This window comes from Papaver somniferum, chromosome 7, assembly GCF_003573695.1.
Source record: "Papaver somniferum cultivar HN1 chromosome 7, ASM357369v1, whole genome shotgun sequence".
Taxonomy (NCBI): domain Eukaryota; kingdom Viridiplantae; phylum Streptophyta; class Magnoliopsida; order Ranunculales; family Papaveraceae; genus Papaver; species Papaver somniferum.
In genome coordinates, this window is record NC_039364.1 from 233,824,689 (window position 1) to 233,841,718 (window position 17,030).

Here is a 17,030-nt window from a genome sequence, read left to right on the forward strand (position 1 = left end):
GAGTTCGCGGACTTGGCACTTGCCATCCTATTTTTCTTGATCAACAAAGTTCGCAAACTTTGGTACAAGAAATAGGACTTATACATAAATGTGTTTCCACAACAATGTTTATGTCCACCATTGGTTATGTAATCTAAACTCTCATTTCAATCATTGAAACATTCTCAGAGAACGTTATATAGTTGTTATTCACAAACCATTTTTCCTTAGAGCAATTTTCAAAGTGATTCAAGCATATCATGACTTTCGTCACTTGGTAAAGATAAACTTGATCGAAGCGAAAAGCTTACCAACACTTATTTCGAGATATAGATAGGCGAGGTATACTCGGCTCGAAATACCAAATGTGTATAATCCAGTCTATATATATAGCATACAACTTCTTGTCTCAAAGAGTATGAGATAGAGTAGATAGACTTTTGAGTGATAGATAAGTTCAAGTCTTCACATACCTTTTTTTCGAGAAGCTACACAGGTTCCTTGAGTAGTTCTTCTTCTTGTATGATGAATCGCCATGAAGTCGTTGAGATCAACTATACTTTGTATCCTAGTCCGAGACTTAGCTATAATGGACTAGAAATCAAAACTTATAGTTTTGATCACTAACATTGACAAACATGCTTGAGATAGCAACGCATGCGAGGTCGACTGAGCTATGCTCTAACAGTCTCCCCCTTTGTCAATTTTAGTGACAAAACTATCAATACATATGGAATACAAAAAAGATAAAGAAACTTTAGTGGCTCATATTCCATAGTCTAATCTTCAACATTACTCGAAATCTTCGTCACTTCCAAGTACTCCAATGATCCCTAAGGTTGTAAATTTAGTATCACATTTGTTGAAGATCCGTAGCTATAATAATGAGAAAGCATCGGTCTTGATCATTGTTATACAGTGTCATAGTATTATTACATAGTGTTAAAGTCCAATTATATCACAACTTCAACAATAATACTATGGTGATATGTATCACTCCCCCTTAGTCAATACTTCATCTCACATCGAAACCACTCCCCCTTACATAATAATCCGAAAATCATATGTATTTGTAGTATGAAACTACATATTAATTCTCCCTCTTTTTGTTAATAAAATTGGCAAAGGTACAAGAACGGGATCATAATGAAATTTCCGTAAGAGACATTTCATGACCAAAAGAAAGAATACATATCAACTTAATTTAGATGCAATCATATAGCCGAAGGTAATAGCATTCATCAAGGAGTTTAAAGATACAAGATAACCCCTCTAATATTCCACAGCCGCACTCCCCACAAAGATATGACCATTAAGCACAAGTTCAAAAGAACTCTCCCCCATTTGATGTCATTCCCGAAAGAACAACAAGAGCGACCTTAATTTCGAAAAAGAAAAGAAGGATTTAATTGGAAATTAAAACCATGACACTAGTCCAAAACGTGTAATTTAGGACGGGCATTGTCTGTTGAAAATGGTCTTATAGGACAAATGCTAGCTGTTCTAAAGTCTGTCATATTTTTGGTGTACTATTTCTTAAAGGACAGGCTCTTTGCGTTGAAAATTTACATCGGATTTTGCTTGTCCTAAAATAGCTACTGGTTCTGCTTTTCGAAATATAGGTTTTAAGATCCAGCTGGATTCAGCCGAGCCAGCTTCACCCTAATCAGATTTTGCAGGGTATGATACCGATATAGTTTTTTTTTTTTCTTTTACCATTTTCATAATATCAATTCTTGAGACAAGAAAGCCAACATATGGATTTTTATTAACAAATTCAAAAGATTTTATAAAAATTAACTTAAATTAAATTACAAACAATTGTTCAAAAGAAAAATTACAACCTAAGAAACCAAACAACTCAAACTCAACAATTGAAGTTGTTTCATGTTCCAAACAACAAAGAAGAAGGAAAAAAAAATCAAAACATATGTAACTTCTAGGTGCCCGAGCTCCTTTGTTCATCAGATGATATACCTTCAATAAGAGACAAACCTTTTGAAGGATTGATCGTAACATCTATATCGTCCAGTAAAGGATGTCGGACTTTCAAAAACTTAAGATCCACTTATGTAAGTCACTGCATATATTAGCATACATATGTCAGAAAACATGACATGCATCTAATTAACATCAAATGGTAAGGTACCGGCCCCTTGGAAGAGAATCCGGTGGATATATCTAAACATGCGTAAAATAACAGTGTCAACCAACAGGGATCAAAACAAGTTGAGTACCTCTTGAAAGCTTAAGGTCTAGCTTATTAAGAATTTATTACCTTGAATACGACAACTAGCACCAAGAAGAGAAAAGCAGGCATATAAATAGACTTTTCAGTATTGAACTTCTTGGAATAGAGAGGTTGGTGGGGCTGTCCCTGTAAACAAATAAGACCCATGTAAGGAATTAGTAGTTAGTGTGCTTATCACTGTTAGCAACAGTGAATAACCTACACAGATGAAATGTTCATGGCACTTTTTCTTGTAACTGTGAGATTTCAATATCTAAACCGCGGATAACAACTAGCTCATGTGCCTCTTGTCCAGTACTAGTAGGATGTCATCAACTAATATTACCTTAATTCTTTCATATTCCATATCTTGCTGATTTTTCAGAAATCCTTCAGCCTACACCAGCAAAGAATATCTTAACTCTTTAAAAAAAAAATCCACATTTAATATTACTACCAGCACGTTGCTCATTACCTGATTATATAAATCAACAATTAATACTACCCGCAAAGAAAAGATTTAACATATAAATAACCCGAAAAACAAAATCCACATTTAATATTACCATTACTCATTACCCTGTTATATACATTGCTCACCTGTAGCTCAAAATCATGAATCTTTTCTTATTTCTTCTCTAGAATCTTTGTATCCTTTCAACCACATGAGGATTAAAACCTACCTAGTGATTCGTAATCAATTGATTTTATTTCTTTAAACGTTCTTCATAAATTTCTACCTCCTTTCGCAAGTTTTCCAACCGGAATAGATGTTTGTTCCTTGTGCATCATCTGACAGCCTTGAAGCTACATCCGACCTCGTCAACAGCAATAGATTTCCTTTGCTGCAAGGGTCTGCAATAACTGCAAAAGAGAAACCATACAATGATAAGTAGTCAGCACAGCGGAACACTTCTACTGAAAATCTCTTTTGTAAATGCAAAGGAAGAAATATGTATTCAGTATAATTGCAAATAAAAACCTAACCCTTTTATCAACAAGCACCAGCATGACTCTTAATCCCAAGAACATTTATACAAATCCCAAAAGTCTCAAGCTTGCCTTAACACCATTAATAATTGGAAAATCCATATGAATATTGTCGCTGTCAGAGACAGTAAACAACTTATACAAATGAAGTGTTCATGTAATTGGCTAATGATTTCCGATTTTGCATCCAAACCAAAGATAACAAATACACCTAGTTACTGAGCCTACAACACAGTATTAGTAGGAAGTTAACAATTTATATTACCTTGATTCTTTCATATTCTCTGACAGCAATCATCTTCGCATCATCAATCACTCTTATGAATGCTAGACCCAATTCTCACATTGTTCCTCCTATAGATTTCACAAGTCCTTCAACCTGCCGCAAAAGATGATTTTAACTATAGTGACATAAAATATCCCAAGAAACAAAATTCATTGTTAAACATTAATGTGTAGTTGGGATTCATTGTTTGTGAGGATTCAGTGGTTTTTTCTTCTTATAAATGCTATGCTAAACCCAAAATACTGAAAACCAAAAATTCGAATCATTAAAAAGAAGTACAAACTCATGCAGGAATAAAAAAATTCACACAACCTTTTTTTTATATAATATTCATTAAAATTGCTAAAATTGAATCAGTAGTTCATTAAAATCACAAGAATTTTTACTGATTCGCGTCTCTATCTGACCTGCTCTCTAGGTTTATTCACCTGTTGATGATGAATCTCTTCTTCTTTTGATGATTGAATCTACTCTACAATCGTCTTTGCCATGCATCAACCCACCACCACTTTCCCCATTTCAAACTAAATCTGTGTATCTCTCTGTTACAAGTAGAAGATTGAGATGTACAGAGAGACCTTACTGTTGAAAAGAGAAAAAAAAATTCCACTCTCGTTCTCTCTCTGTGATTTATATTTAGATTCAATTCCAGTTTATCTACAAATTTGAAGTGTTTTTGTGATGAAATTGATTGAGGTTAACGCCTGAATCTAAGAAAAAGAAAATCATAAGAACCGAATGGGGAAAGTTAAGAAAGAAGTTTTATTTTGATGAACATGAAGAAGGAGAATACGAGGGACTTTATTTTCTCCGTTTGTTATTCAGTTTCGATAAGTTTATAGATCTAATTAAAAACCGTACGATTAATGTGATCCAAGGGTTTCTATTTTTACCCGATAAGGGTGGAACTTTGAGGGAGTGGGGCCAAACAGAAGCCAAAAAGAACGAAAATTTCCTTCTGTAATTTTGCAAACCCAAATTTTACAACGAAAGCCTACTGTTAAACATATTACTACTTGCGAAATCCGTCCATTTTCTCAAGCCCCAAGTGTCCTAAAAATCAGGATTTGGATTAGCGTGAGAATGATTTTTATATCCAAAATACTCAATCAAATTAATCACAAGTAAACTCATGATTAATTTAATCGGTATACACAATCAAGTTACACACACAAAAAGTGGTCAACTTAATTGAATATGCTCAACATAAGTAAACTTACGGAACATATGACTAACATAACCATTAAAAAATAATTACGATAGTTGTTCATATACTCAACACAAAGGAAGGCTTATGGAATATATGAATACTCAAGACTAATTACAAGAGAACTCATAATTAATCTAATTGGGATACACAATCAAACTAATCACAAAAGTAATCAATTTAATTGTCAATGGTTTTGCTCAACATAGAAGAACTTACGGAGCAATAACTAAATAACCAACTGAGATGATTAATTTAGTTTTAAATGCTCGACACAACATACCTCACGGAACAACCAACAAAGCCAATCATAAATAATCAACTTCGTTGTTCGTGCTCAACATAAGATATATTACGGAGCCTCACATTAATACAAAAGATATGGATCAATAAAGATATTTACTATGGAATACACAAGGATTCATTCTATCTTCCATCATTACATCATAACAACATTAATAAAGATAATCCTTGAAAACAAAAGATTTTAACCTATCTTCCATAAAAGAATTGACAATATAGGCTTAACTTTTGTATTTGTCAAAAGTCTATTCATCCTTTAAATCAATAGTGAATACCGATCGTGAACGACTTTACTTTTGACAATATATGGGACCTTCAAGTTCACTGACGCAAATATACATATCCCATCACAAATTGCAATATAACAAATCATAAAGATTAATAATGCAAAAACATCATCCTCCAAATATTTTTAGAATTTTAAACCCAAAAACCTAAAAAAGAAACAAGAAGATGAAAAAACATAATAGCTATGTGTAGTCACAATCATCGCTATTCAAGCACTAGTTATTCTTCCAACTAAGCCAAAAAGAAGACATACTAGGCAACCATATCTTTGAGAAATTCTTTATCATTCTCGAACTCTTTGTCGTCAACAACCATTGAAACATAGGGTTCGTGAATGAAAGAGTTGATATCAACGAACCGTCTTGGCTGATGATGTCGAACCAGGGCCTTCTGAATTTCCAAAGATCTTAAACGCAAGCCTTTATTTCACTAATCTCCTTTCTTACACCCTCAACTCATCAAGAACATCGAAACATTTTTGAGAGTTAGAAGGGACAGCCCTTGGCTTTCTGGTATTTCTCCTTTTCTTTTCAACGAAGGAGTTACCGGAGATTTCTCCTTTTCCTTGATTGATGTCTTAACAATCATATTGACATCTGTTAGAGCATTGCTCGGTCAACCTCGCATGCGTTACTATCTCAAGCATGTTTGTTAATGTTAGTGATCAAAACTATAAGTCTTGGACTAGGTTAGAAGGTGTAGTTGAGCTCAAGGACTTCATGGAGATTCATCAGACAAGAAGAAGAACTACTCAAGAAACCGATGGAACTTCTCGACAAAAAGGTATGTGAAGACTTGAACTCATCTGTCACTCCAAAGTCTATCTATTCTATCTCCTACTTCTTGAGACGAAAGTCGTATGCTATATATATAGACTATGATCATACACATTAGATATTTCGAGCTGAGTATATCTCGCTTATCTATATCTCGAAATGTGTGTTGGTATAAGCGTTTCTCTTCGACCATAGTTTTCTTTACCTAGTGACGAAAGTCATGAATGTTTCAATCACTTTGAAAATTGCTTTGACGAGAAATAGTGTAACAACTATATAACGTCCTCTACGAATGTTTCAATGATTAGAAAAAGAGTTTAGATTACATAACCATGGATTCGTTGAACCGAAGTTGTCCAACTTTGTTGATCAAGAGAAATCGGTAGGATTGTGGAATTGGCTTGCCAAGTCCGCGAACTGACGGAAGTCCTCATCCCGAGAATTTCTGCTGGGATTTCCAAAAACTCGTTTGTGTGATTAAATCCGCGAACCCAGTTCGCGAACTGGCGAAAGTTCTCGACCGAGAATTTCTGCTGAGTTTGGAAATCTCAACCGATTAAACTTAAGTCCCCGAACTTGTTGGTGAACTTAAGTGGTTATAATCTAAAGATGATTTCTGAACATATATATTAAATTATCAAAGAATGATTTATGCAAATCGTGGCTACAATGTTCGTAAACCGATTCAATCAAATCGAATTATCTTTGTTTCAATTGTGTCTTGTGTAGTTACATAAGATCTCATAGCAATTGAACGACTCTTTAACTAGTTCATGTGAGCCATTTGAGCTAGTTATGGTGAAGAAGAAAATGGTTGGTATGAAACACTCATATGGTTAACCTTTGGTTACTGTATTGAACCAACATACGCGTACACGTTTGGGCACGGTTTTCACAAACCCACTAAACGTGTATGGTATTGTGTATGACAAGCTAAAGATTTCGATCTAACGGTTGATATATATTAGCTTGAATCTAAATCAGGTTTTCATCTAACGGTGGATATGGTTTGCTTAGTAACTAAGGAAAAACCCTGATTTGAAGATTATATATAGGGGACATCTAGCAATGGAAAAAACTAATCCCCACACATCTGTGTGCTACTAGTGCGCTCGCTAGAGTCGATCTCCATTAACTCTTGAGTTTCTTCTTTAAACTCGAGTTAACGACTAAAAGACTTCATTGGGATTGTGAAGCCAGATCGATACTACTTTATCGTAGTTGTGTGATCTGATCTTGCATCTTCTATCATATGAGTACAATCTTTGATTGTCTTGAGATCGTGAGAGTTCTCCGATAGGAAATATAAAGTAATCACAAACATCTTCGTCTCTCTGTTTGTGATTCCTCGACAAACCGCCTGTGTAGTCAGGAAGGATTTTTGAGTAGGTGATTGATTAATCTAGGCTGTTCTTCGGGAATATAAGTCCGGATTATCAATTGGTTTCTGATTCACCTAGATTTTATAATCGAAAGCCGAAACAGAATTAGGGTTTATCTGTGGGAGACAGATTTATCCTCTTTAATAGACTTTTCTGTAGGAGACAGATTTGTTTATTGTTAAGCCTGCGATTGTGTTCGTAGCAACTTTTAGTTGTGGGTGAGATCAGCTAAGGGAATCAAGTGCGCATGATCCTGTTTGGATCAGAGGCGTAGGAGCATAATTGTACCTTGTATCAGTGGGAAATTGATAGGGGTTCAACTATAGGCCAGTCGAAGTTAGTTGTAGTAGGCTAGTGTCTGTAGCGGTTTAATACAGTGTGTATTCAATATGGACTAGGTCCCGGGGGTTTTCTGCATTTGCGGTTTCCTCGTTAACAAAATATCTTGTGTCTGTGTTATTTCTTTTCCGCGTTATATTTTTTTATATAATAGAAATAATACAGGTTGTTCGTTCGATCTAATAAATTGGAAATCCAACCTTTGGTTGTTGATTGATATTGATTGATACTTGGACATTGGTCTTTGGTACTGATGTGTTTTCAAAGTTGTTGTAGTAAAAAGGTTCGTTGAGACTTGTGAAGGAAGACTTTTTAGACTTAATTTTTATAAATAAAAAAAATATAACAAACTCCAGTAAAAAGTGTTGTGAGAATTATAGTGAGACTGGGGCTAGGATTCCGCTATTTACCAATTCCAAAGTGATATTAATTATAATCATGCAATTTAACACGTTCAAATTGATTCTCAACTATTGCAAAAGTAGATTTTTAGAAACAACAAATGTTAATCCAAAGCATGAGACGTCAAAACCCTAGGCTAAGCATGTTCCATCAAAACAAAATACAATTGTTTAACAAAAACCATAAAATCTATTTTCAATCTAGGAAAATAATCATAAATAAAAATTACATAAATTAAATAATTAAGAATTACCACTTTTTCATTGGAAAGATAGCATCCTCCGTCGCCCCAAGGATTGGGTTTAGCTCATCATTGTAGAAACGCACTCAAAAGTTGATTTCATTGCTCAAAGTGTTTACGATCGATGAATTGGAGAAAAACTATTAAAAATCGGGTGTTTGCAACGTTTTTAATTGTTGCAAAACACTGCTACATAAAACGATAAAAGCCAACTGTCGTTGTTAAGTTTCTACGACCCCCACCTCTGTGTCGTTATCACTGTTGATAAACGGCTGTCTTCGTGAGTCTGTTCTTCGTGTTCTTCAGTTCTGCAGAAGCAGAAATGGTGTTCTCTGCAACTCGATTTTTCGGCTCTGTGATGCTCTGTAACTCTCCCAAACTCTCTATCCTCCTCTACGCTACCACAGAGTTGTATTTATAATCAACAGGGCCAATAATAACTCCTCATTACTCCACGAAATCTCCCATTACTCGACAGTGATGAAAAATATTCTCGGAATATTTTCTTCCCTGATTTTTCTTCTCACGCGTCTGCAGCTTCCTAAATCCATTCAACACGCTGAATATTGAAAATAAAATGATCCATACACACTCCAGGCTCGTGCCAACCATAGAATAACTCGGGAAAGAGAATATTAACCCTCGTGAAAGTAAGAATACCAAAGTTTTCCCTCACTCGTGTTTTGCTTCCACACAATTCTTCGGCCAAATCTAATCGATTCCAAGGACTTTACCAGCCCTGTTTAGTCCCTAGCAACAAACCCATTTGATTTCAGCCATTGAATCTCCCTAAAACGCCTTCAAATCACGAACCCTAATTTTGGTGTTTTGATAATAGCTTTTCCCGCCAAATTCCAAATTCAAATGGAGAAGATGACCTCCCTCTAATCATGTACGGGTGTCCCTTTAGCACTTGCCTTATGGGGTGTGAATAGTAAGGAAGGTGCCCCTTATCCATTGAGGTGCCCTTTAGTAATTGAGTGCCCCTTATCCAACAGTGCGAGTCCGAATAACATGTGTCCTCCGGGTGCTTTAGACAACTTTTCGAGCCGATTTTTCCAATAATGTTTATTTCCCAAAAATGAAATAAGTACAAAAACCGAGTACCAACAATACATGAAATTAAGGACAACGTAGACACAAAAATGTGTTTATCAAATACCCCCAAACTTATTATTTGCTAGTCCTCGAGCAAATCTAATCTAGAAAAATAAAATGACTACACTTAGCACGTGCAGCAAGCCGTTAAACCGCTAGGTGGCCCTAGCGGAGGAGTGTTGTCTCCGGAGGGTTTACCAGAGGTGTACCCACAAAACCTTTACTACAGACCCTAGCTATCTACGCAGAACCTTGGAAGGCACTAAAGAATCTCCTTGGTTGGCATGTAATCATTGACTATAGGAGGAAGTACCCTGATGCGAAATTCCAATTGTTGTACACGAGTTTGCACTCATCATACTAAAAAAATTCATGTATAAGTGACATAGCTCTACTCAGATAGTTTCTGGACATCATAAACGGAATCAACCAATCATATGGAAATATTAAGAAGATGGATAAAGAAAAAGATGGTTTAAAGTGAATGGTGTTTCCCATATATGTCTGAAGGCCTCTTCCAGAATGAACCTATCCTAATGGACTGAAATACCGGTCAGACTAATATCAACACAACTGGCATATACAAGGGGACCAGCGATCGATAATCCTAACTCTAGGTCAACACAACTGGCATATACAAGGGCACCAACGGTCGACTTTATTGAATTTATTCCGGTTGATGGTCTGGTCTCAATATTTTTTTTTTGTGGTATCTCAATCACTCTATTTCACCCTAACATTGGTAACAACTTGAATCGTGTGCCCCCCAAATCACTTAAAAAAATAAAAATAGAAGGATTAGGATTCAACGAGAAATGGCGAAACTATCATGTTTTTTTTTTTAATTCTAACACCTGAGATCTGTGCTTTTATGAATAGACTCTTTAGATGTTTCCATCTAATCAGATTGGTTCCTCAACTCCTACAACCAAGATGTTCCCATTCACTTAGATTGGTTAGTGCCAACCTTAATAAGCATAAATTTCTAGGCTCTGGAGTTTATTTATTGCAACTAAAAGCTAACAAAAAGTTTCTTCCCCACCCCCAAACTTAAATCTAACATTGTCCTCAATGTTTCTAATCAAAAAGCAATACCAAAAAGTAAAGTAACATGAGGAATTAGTAAAGAGAGAAGTCGGAAAGATAGTACCTGGGTGAAGAGAGAAATCAAAAACTAATATACAACATACAATCGCCTCGATGGTCAATCAAGGGTAAACAGGGTCCTCCAAAGGGACCTCCTCAACATCATTTGTAGGAAATGGCTCTAAAAAGGGTTTCAATCTCTGACCGTTAACCTTCGAAGAACTACTACCATCTGGTGTCTCAATCTCAACAGCTCCATGAGGAAAGACAGTGCGAACAATAAAAAGACCCCGTCCACCGAGAATGTAACTTCACAGGGAAAAGATGCAAGCGGGTATCATACAGAAGACACTAGTACAAACAGTCGCATAGGCCACACTCAAATAGTGTGTCCACAGGCCTTTAGCCATGGATTTTTTTCACTCTAAAACCGTTATGGTAGGAGGCATAAAAATAGGGTACCTTTATGGCTACATAAACTTTGAGTGGCTATTTCACATGATTTTCCATAACCATATCCTATAACCGTGTCTATATGGTGCCCACTCTTTTTTTTGTAATAAAGCATTTTTTTTCCTATTATCATGGCCGTAAAATCCTTATAAACACACAACTTGATTTTAACGTGGCTAGAGTTTGTTGTAAGGCCACATGAATCTATTTTAATCATTACCTTCGTTATCCTTAGACTCATCAAGTATGGTTTCGATGTGGCTACTTTGTACCCTGATACCACGTGCAATTGTTTTACCATGGCAATTTCTATCATTCAAACAAGCAAAAAAAATATTTCAACATGGCCAGTTCAGGACATATAGCTACAAAGAATCTATAGCATGGCCAATCTATTTCTTATAATTATACTAAATTTATGGCACCGTGACTAAGTACTTTACAGGTGGACACGTAAATCATGTAAACGTGGCTATTGTTTGCCTTCTGGACACAAGTAACGATTTTTAGCCACTCAAAATATGTAGCTCAGTCAGTCATTTGGCCAAGGTGACCATATTTCATATTTAGCCACCGGAAGCCAGTTGCGGTCACTCATTTATATCATACGCAGCCAAATTAATATTGATAATCATTGTTGCAAAACAATAATTGGTCCAAAATACTTTTTATTAATCATATGATAAACCTCTCATATGTCTGATCAGTCGTGCAAAACCTTAAAACATAAAATATTCAATTGGCGATTCAAAAAGTCTGAACATTCGCAGTCTAAGGTACTATTTCTCTCAATGACTCTTGCTGGTTCTCTGAGCATTCATAGCTGGAGATTTCTTGTTCTTCATCTACTTGGCCTTTGGGGCAGCACCATGTTCATTGGGATCTACAAGTGGCTCTATCTGCAGCAAAAACCTGTTTTGGTAGATATACATGCACATAAAGATTCAAATACTGCACGCAGTACAAAAGGTTCAAAAACAACTATTGCCTTGGCAGGTTGTACATAAATTCTGAACCTATAGTTACCACATGAATGCCACAAAGAACAATTGTTGCCTCCTCTACTTCATGAGCTATATCCATTACAGGGATATGAACATATTATATTGCTTCACAAAGTTGTTAAAATGTTTCATCGCCATATACAACAGACAATGGAATAAAGCAACTTACAATAGAGCAAGAGGTCGCAAGTGCTTTTGGCCAAGCTACGAAACTCTCATGCAATCATCATGAAGTGGAACTCCATGCATTATCTTTTTTGCTGCTGATTGATGAAAAGTAACTGCAAAGATGTTCCTTAGTAAGGTATGGGCCAGTTTGCATTTCCCAGTCTATAAAACATATAGGATATAATAACGTCAACAGATTCAAATCTCAAAACAATATGGATTTAAATATCTGCAAAAAGAACATACTACTGGGAGTCTAGTTTTGTATTTCAATGCCGTATATTGAGATATCTCTTGAGAGTCAGAGCACTGATGCTTGGAAGCAAAATACATATGTTTAGTTACATCAGATTTCTGCCTTTCAGTCAGATACTTATGTCTGCTAGGGGGCTTCTGCATAGCAAACTTCTCTTGAACTGGGGATCCCTGGGTAAGAAGAGGAGACACCGGTCTAGGTCCATCTGATGTCTAGATGCATGAGATCTTTGTGTAGTTGCAGCAGCTGAGTGATGAGTTTAAGAAGGTTTCTGCAGAGTGCAGTTGACATTGCAAATAGATATTAGTTACTTCAGTGTTGCTAAAAAGAAAATATAGTTTAAAGTTTTAGAAGATGTTAAACATGCTTAATCAAAAATGCTGCCAATAAGTAGCTACATAATAAACTACTCTTGCATCAGTCAATCTAATTAATTCAAGCACTATTTTTTCAGGTAACCAAGTATCTATGACATAGCTTATAAAATATATCTTTGGAGCAGAACATACTATGTCATCTGATTCAACTGCAACAGAATATCAATGATCAGATTTAATGTTTCCACTGACGATTAGTATATTAGTATCATTCATAATATTAACCACTGATACCCAAGTTACATGATAACTAGAAACCACAGTCACAAATGCACGATATTTACAAGAACACAAACAAAAGACATAAATAGTGATGTGGATGTGTATCTATGTCTCTATTTGATCACACCCACTTGCAAGAGCAGAAATGACATCACAGAAAACATAATACAAGTAGCCTCAAAACATGTGGTGTACAATATAAAATAGTAAAGAATTGACTATATCAGGTTCAGAGAGAATAGATCATACCATGCTTGAGGTGTCTCTTCCACCCATTGAAAAAACATGCCATCATAGGAGAAGAAACTAGCCGTCGCATACCTAAAACTGAGGTGGAAAATGAACTCAATAAAATACAAAACCACGACAGGTCATATTGAAAAGTGAAAGCATAATGCAATTACAAGATGCAATCTGATTCCTGATAACTACTTTGCCCGAGGTTCTTATAGGACTCTCGGAAACCAGCATACACACTTGTATTGTATTGCAATTACAAGATTTCTATAAGAACATCTCAAACTCGAGCCAACCTGAACCATCAACATCTTGGCAAACAGCTTCTTTACCAGCACCAAGAACAGCCTAGCTCTCTGCAAGAATATTTTTTTTCATGTTTAAGTGTGGAAACATAAATATAAAGACCACAAAACAAAGCCTTAAATTTCAAGATAGTACTATCAAGAAGGCACAAAGTCCATAATACAAAAATTTGATTGAACATGTTAGTAAAACATAAAATCAGTAACGACAATGTTACCTTGTTGTTTCCTGTCTCAGGTTCAAACTTCAAGATTCAAAATCTTCACACCTTCAGGTTATTTCCAGTATTTCCCTGATTTCTTGGTCAATCGACGACAACAAAACCCATGAATTCTTACCACCATAACTGATTTGAATCACACAAAACCCTTTGAACATGTCAACTCCAACTCAAATCCGAACAACAATCGAAACCATCAACAACATTTCTCTGTTCATCTGAGTTCTTAAGATATTTGCTGTTTGCATTCCAATTTTCAGTAGGTTTCTCATTATCCTCTATCTCCTCAATGACAATTGTTTCAGAAAGCACAAAAGCATGCCAGGTTTGGAAAAGTTAGCTATGAATATCATAAATCTTTCGCTAGTAAAACACATCACTAACCCATTGTCCCCATAAACTCAAAGCTCATTCCACAATAGCTTCATTATTTTACTTTCAACAAAGAAAAACACAACGAAAAGTACAGAACAGAATAAATAAGTGATTTTACCTGCACTCTTGCCTGATGGAAACATATCAAGATCCTCACCGTCATCCTCAAGGTACTCATCATTATCAGAATCATACTTGAATTCCTCAGAGTCCCAATCCTCCCCAGAAATACCATCCATAGAGTCACTAAAAACACAAGTTAAGGCAATCCAATATCCACAAATTCACACAAAACATCTCAAAATAACGAAAACTAAAAGATTTATCTACAAACAAACAATCAAAAGGATACCATTCATCATCATCATCGTATTCTTCATGTCCAGAATCAGCATCACGTCCAAGATAATAACCAGTTAGATGCACACTCCGAGGACCATGCAATCCCATGAATCATGCTTTCCTGCTAATCCTATTTAATCGATCAATCAAATTAATGAAAACCCACAATTGAAAATCACAAATTGATAAAAATGGGAGTTAGAATACGGTTTTTGGTTAATATCTTCCACACCTGAACTGTGGAGACTCATTCATTATTTATACTTGAAGATGTTACAGAGATAGAGTTTAACAACCGATAAAATAGCTAACAAATAGTGGAACGAGTTATATGTATTCAACGAGCTTGGTAGCTAGTCTTGAGGAAGACTGAACTGAACTGAACTGATAGCTGACACTTAGGAAGACTGAGCCATTTGCTTAACACCTCCCCTCAAGTTGTACGTGAGTTGACGAACGTGCAACTTGGCTCGCAAAAGATTAAACCTCGGCGCAGAAAGGCCCTTGGTGAAAATATCTGCCAACTGATCCTTTGAGCTGATGAACCTCACTAGCAACTGCTTGCTAGCAACTCTTTCACGGACAAAATGGTAATCAATCTCAATGTGTTTGGTACGGGCATGGAAAACTGGATTTGCTGCAAGATATGTTGCTCCTAGGTTGTCACACCATAGCAACGGTGGTGCAATGTTGAAGCCAAGTTCCTGAAGCAAAGATTGGATCCAGATAACTTCTGAAGTGGCAATTGCCATGCCTCGATACTCTGCCTCTGTACTAGACTTGGAGACCGTTTTCTGCTTCCTCGCACTCCATGAGATAAGATTTCCACCAAAATAAATACAATAACCACTCGTCGAACGTCGATCATCTAGACTGCCAGCCCAGTCTGCATTAGAATACGCATGGAGAGAGTAATCACGAGAACCACCAAGATGAAGGCCATAGTCTATAGTGGTTTTCAAATATCTGAGAATCCGTTTGACAACATCCCAATGCTCAATATACGGGTCATGCATATACTGACACACCTTGTTTACTGCAACAGAAATGTCAGGTCTTGTAAGATGTAGATATTGCAGCGCACCCACTACACTACGGTAGAGTGTAGGATCCTTGAATCTCTCACTACCACCTTGCTGAATTTTCTCATTAGAGGCAAGAGGAGTGGACACAGGCTTCACACCATCTATTTTAGTACGTCTCAAAAGATCAGTTACATACTTTCTCTGTGTAAGTATTAGGGAATTGGAACTTCTGATGACCTCAACACCCAAGAAGAATGATAAATCCCCCATATCCTTCAGTGCAAACTCAGAACCAAGGGACTCAATCAGCTGTTGTATCTTTAAGACATTAGAACCCGTGACAATGATGTCATCCACATAAATGAGAACATAGGTTACATGCTCAGGAGTTTTTAATATGAACAATGAGCTATCAGAAATAGAACCTGTGAAACCAAGCTTTATCAGATAGTTGCTTAGCCTTGAAAACCAAGCACGGGGGGCTTGTTTGAGACCATATAAAGATTTATGCAGCTTACAGACATGATTTGGATAGTTTGGATCAACATAACCAGCAGGCTGCTTCATGTAAACCTCCTCCTCCAAAGTCCCATGAAGGAATGCATTCTCGACATCCAATTGCTTTAGTGGCCAACCGTGCATCACAGCAATAGATAAGACAAGACGTATAGTACATGGTTTTATCACGGGACTGAAAGTTTCACCATAATCAATCCCGGCTTGTTGATTGAACCCTTTGGCAACCAGACGGGCTTTATGCTGACTTATACTGCCATCAGGATTTTGTTTTACACGAAAGACCCACTTCGAACCTACAACATTCATACCATCTTTTAAAGGCACCAATGAGAATGTACCATTTTTAATCAGGGCATTAATCTGGACGTCCATAGCTTTTCTCCACTTAGGATGTTTGCAGGCCATAGAGTAGCAAGTCGGCTCCATGAACTCCTCGTCCAATAGCGGATGTTTCGTTGCGGTCAAACATAGCTTCTGAATGGGTTTCGTAATACCAGATTTAGCTCGAGTCGTCATTGGGTGGGCCACAACTGTCGGTTCCGCAGAAATATCCCTTGATGAAGCTGCACTAGTGTTAGATAACTCTGAATCAGAAACTGAAATCTGTTCAGATACAGCCTGTGATTGTGCAGGAGAATTCTCCAGAGCAGGTGAATCTGGAGCATATGATGCAGTTGGATATGGAGCAAGAACCATTGGAGATAATGTAGCAGCCTCCTGATGTACTTGGGAGTTACATTGATTAAAAGGAGGAGAAAGTAAAACACTAGTGCTTGATGGCTCATTACCTGAACAAGACAATGGAGTGTGGCGCTGCCGAGAAGACTTGAATGGAAATGCCGTTTCTTCAAACCTAACATGACGAGATATGTAAAGTCTGTTTGTTTTCTGATGCAAACACAAATAACCCTTGTGTGCA

General features: G+C 36.6%; 1 protein-coding gene and 1 long non-coding RNA gene across 6 annotated transcripts; both read right to left on the minus strand.

Annotated features, from left to right (window-relative positions):
- Positions 1–1,755: 1,755 nt before the first annotated feature.
- Positions 1,756–4,293, minus strand: LOC113299860. Of its 3 annotated transcripts, XR_003335227.1 has the most exons (6): positions 3,893–4,293; positions 3,465–3,578; positions 2,810–3,073; positions 2,556–2,606; positions 2,258–2,356; positions 1,756–2,059 (listed from the first exon to the last, which is right to left on the minus strand). It is a non-coding gene; the product is annotated as an uncharacterized LOC113299860 (long non-coding RNA). The 3 variants fall into 3 exon arrangements; XR_003335226.1 differs by having other exon boundaries at positions 2,556–3,073; positions 3,914–4,293; XR_003335225.1 differs by having other exon boundaries at positions 2,556–3,073.
- A 7,468-nt stretch (positions 4,294–11,761) lies between these two features.
- Positions 11,762–14,750, minus strand: LOC113293499. Of its 3 annotated transcripts, none has more exons than XR_003332332.1 (7): positions 14,578–14,750; positions 14,344–14,471; positions 13,848–14,132; positions 13,337–13,680; positions 12,479–12,759; positions 12,234–12,345; positions 11,762–11,972 (listed from the first exon to the last, which is right to left on the minus strand). XR_003332332.1 is itself a non-coding variant. In XM_026542119.1 (6 exons), exons 1-4 carry the CDS (start codon positions 14,673–14,675, stop codon positions 12,701–12,703), a joined length of 363 nt encoding a protein of 120 aa, XP_026397904.1. In that variant the 5' UTR covers positions 14,676–14,750; the 3' UTR covers positions 11,762–11,972; positions 12,234–12,345; positions 12,479–12,700. The 3 variants fall into 3 exon arrangements, 1 of the variants encoding a protein (XP_026397904.1); XR_003332333.1 differs by having other exon boundaries at positions 13,848–14,135; XM_026542119.1 differs by lacking the exon at positions 13,848–14,132 and having other exon boundaries at positions 13,337–13,414.
- Positions 14,751–17,030: the final 2,280 nt, after the last annotated feature.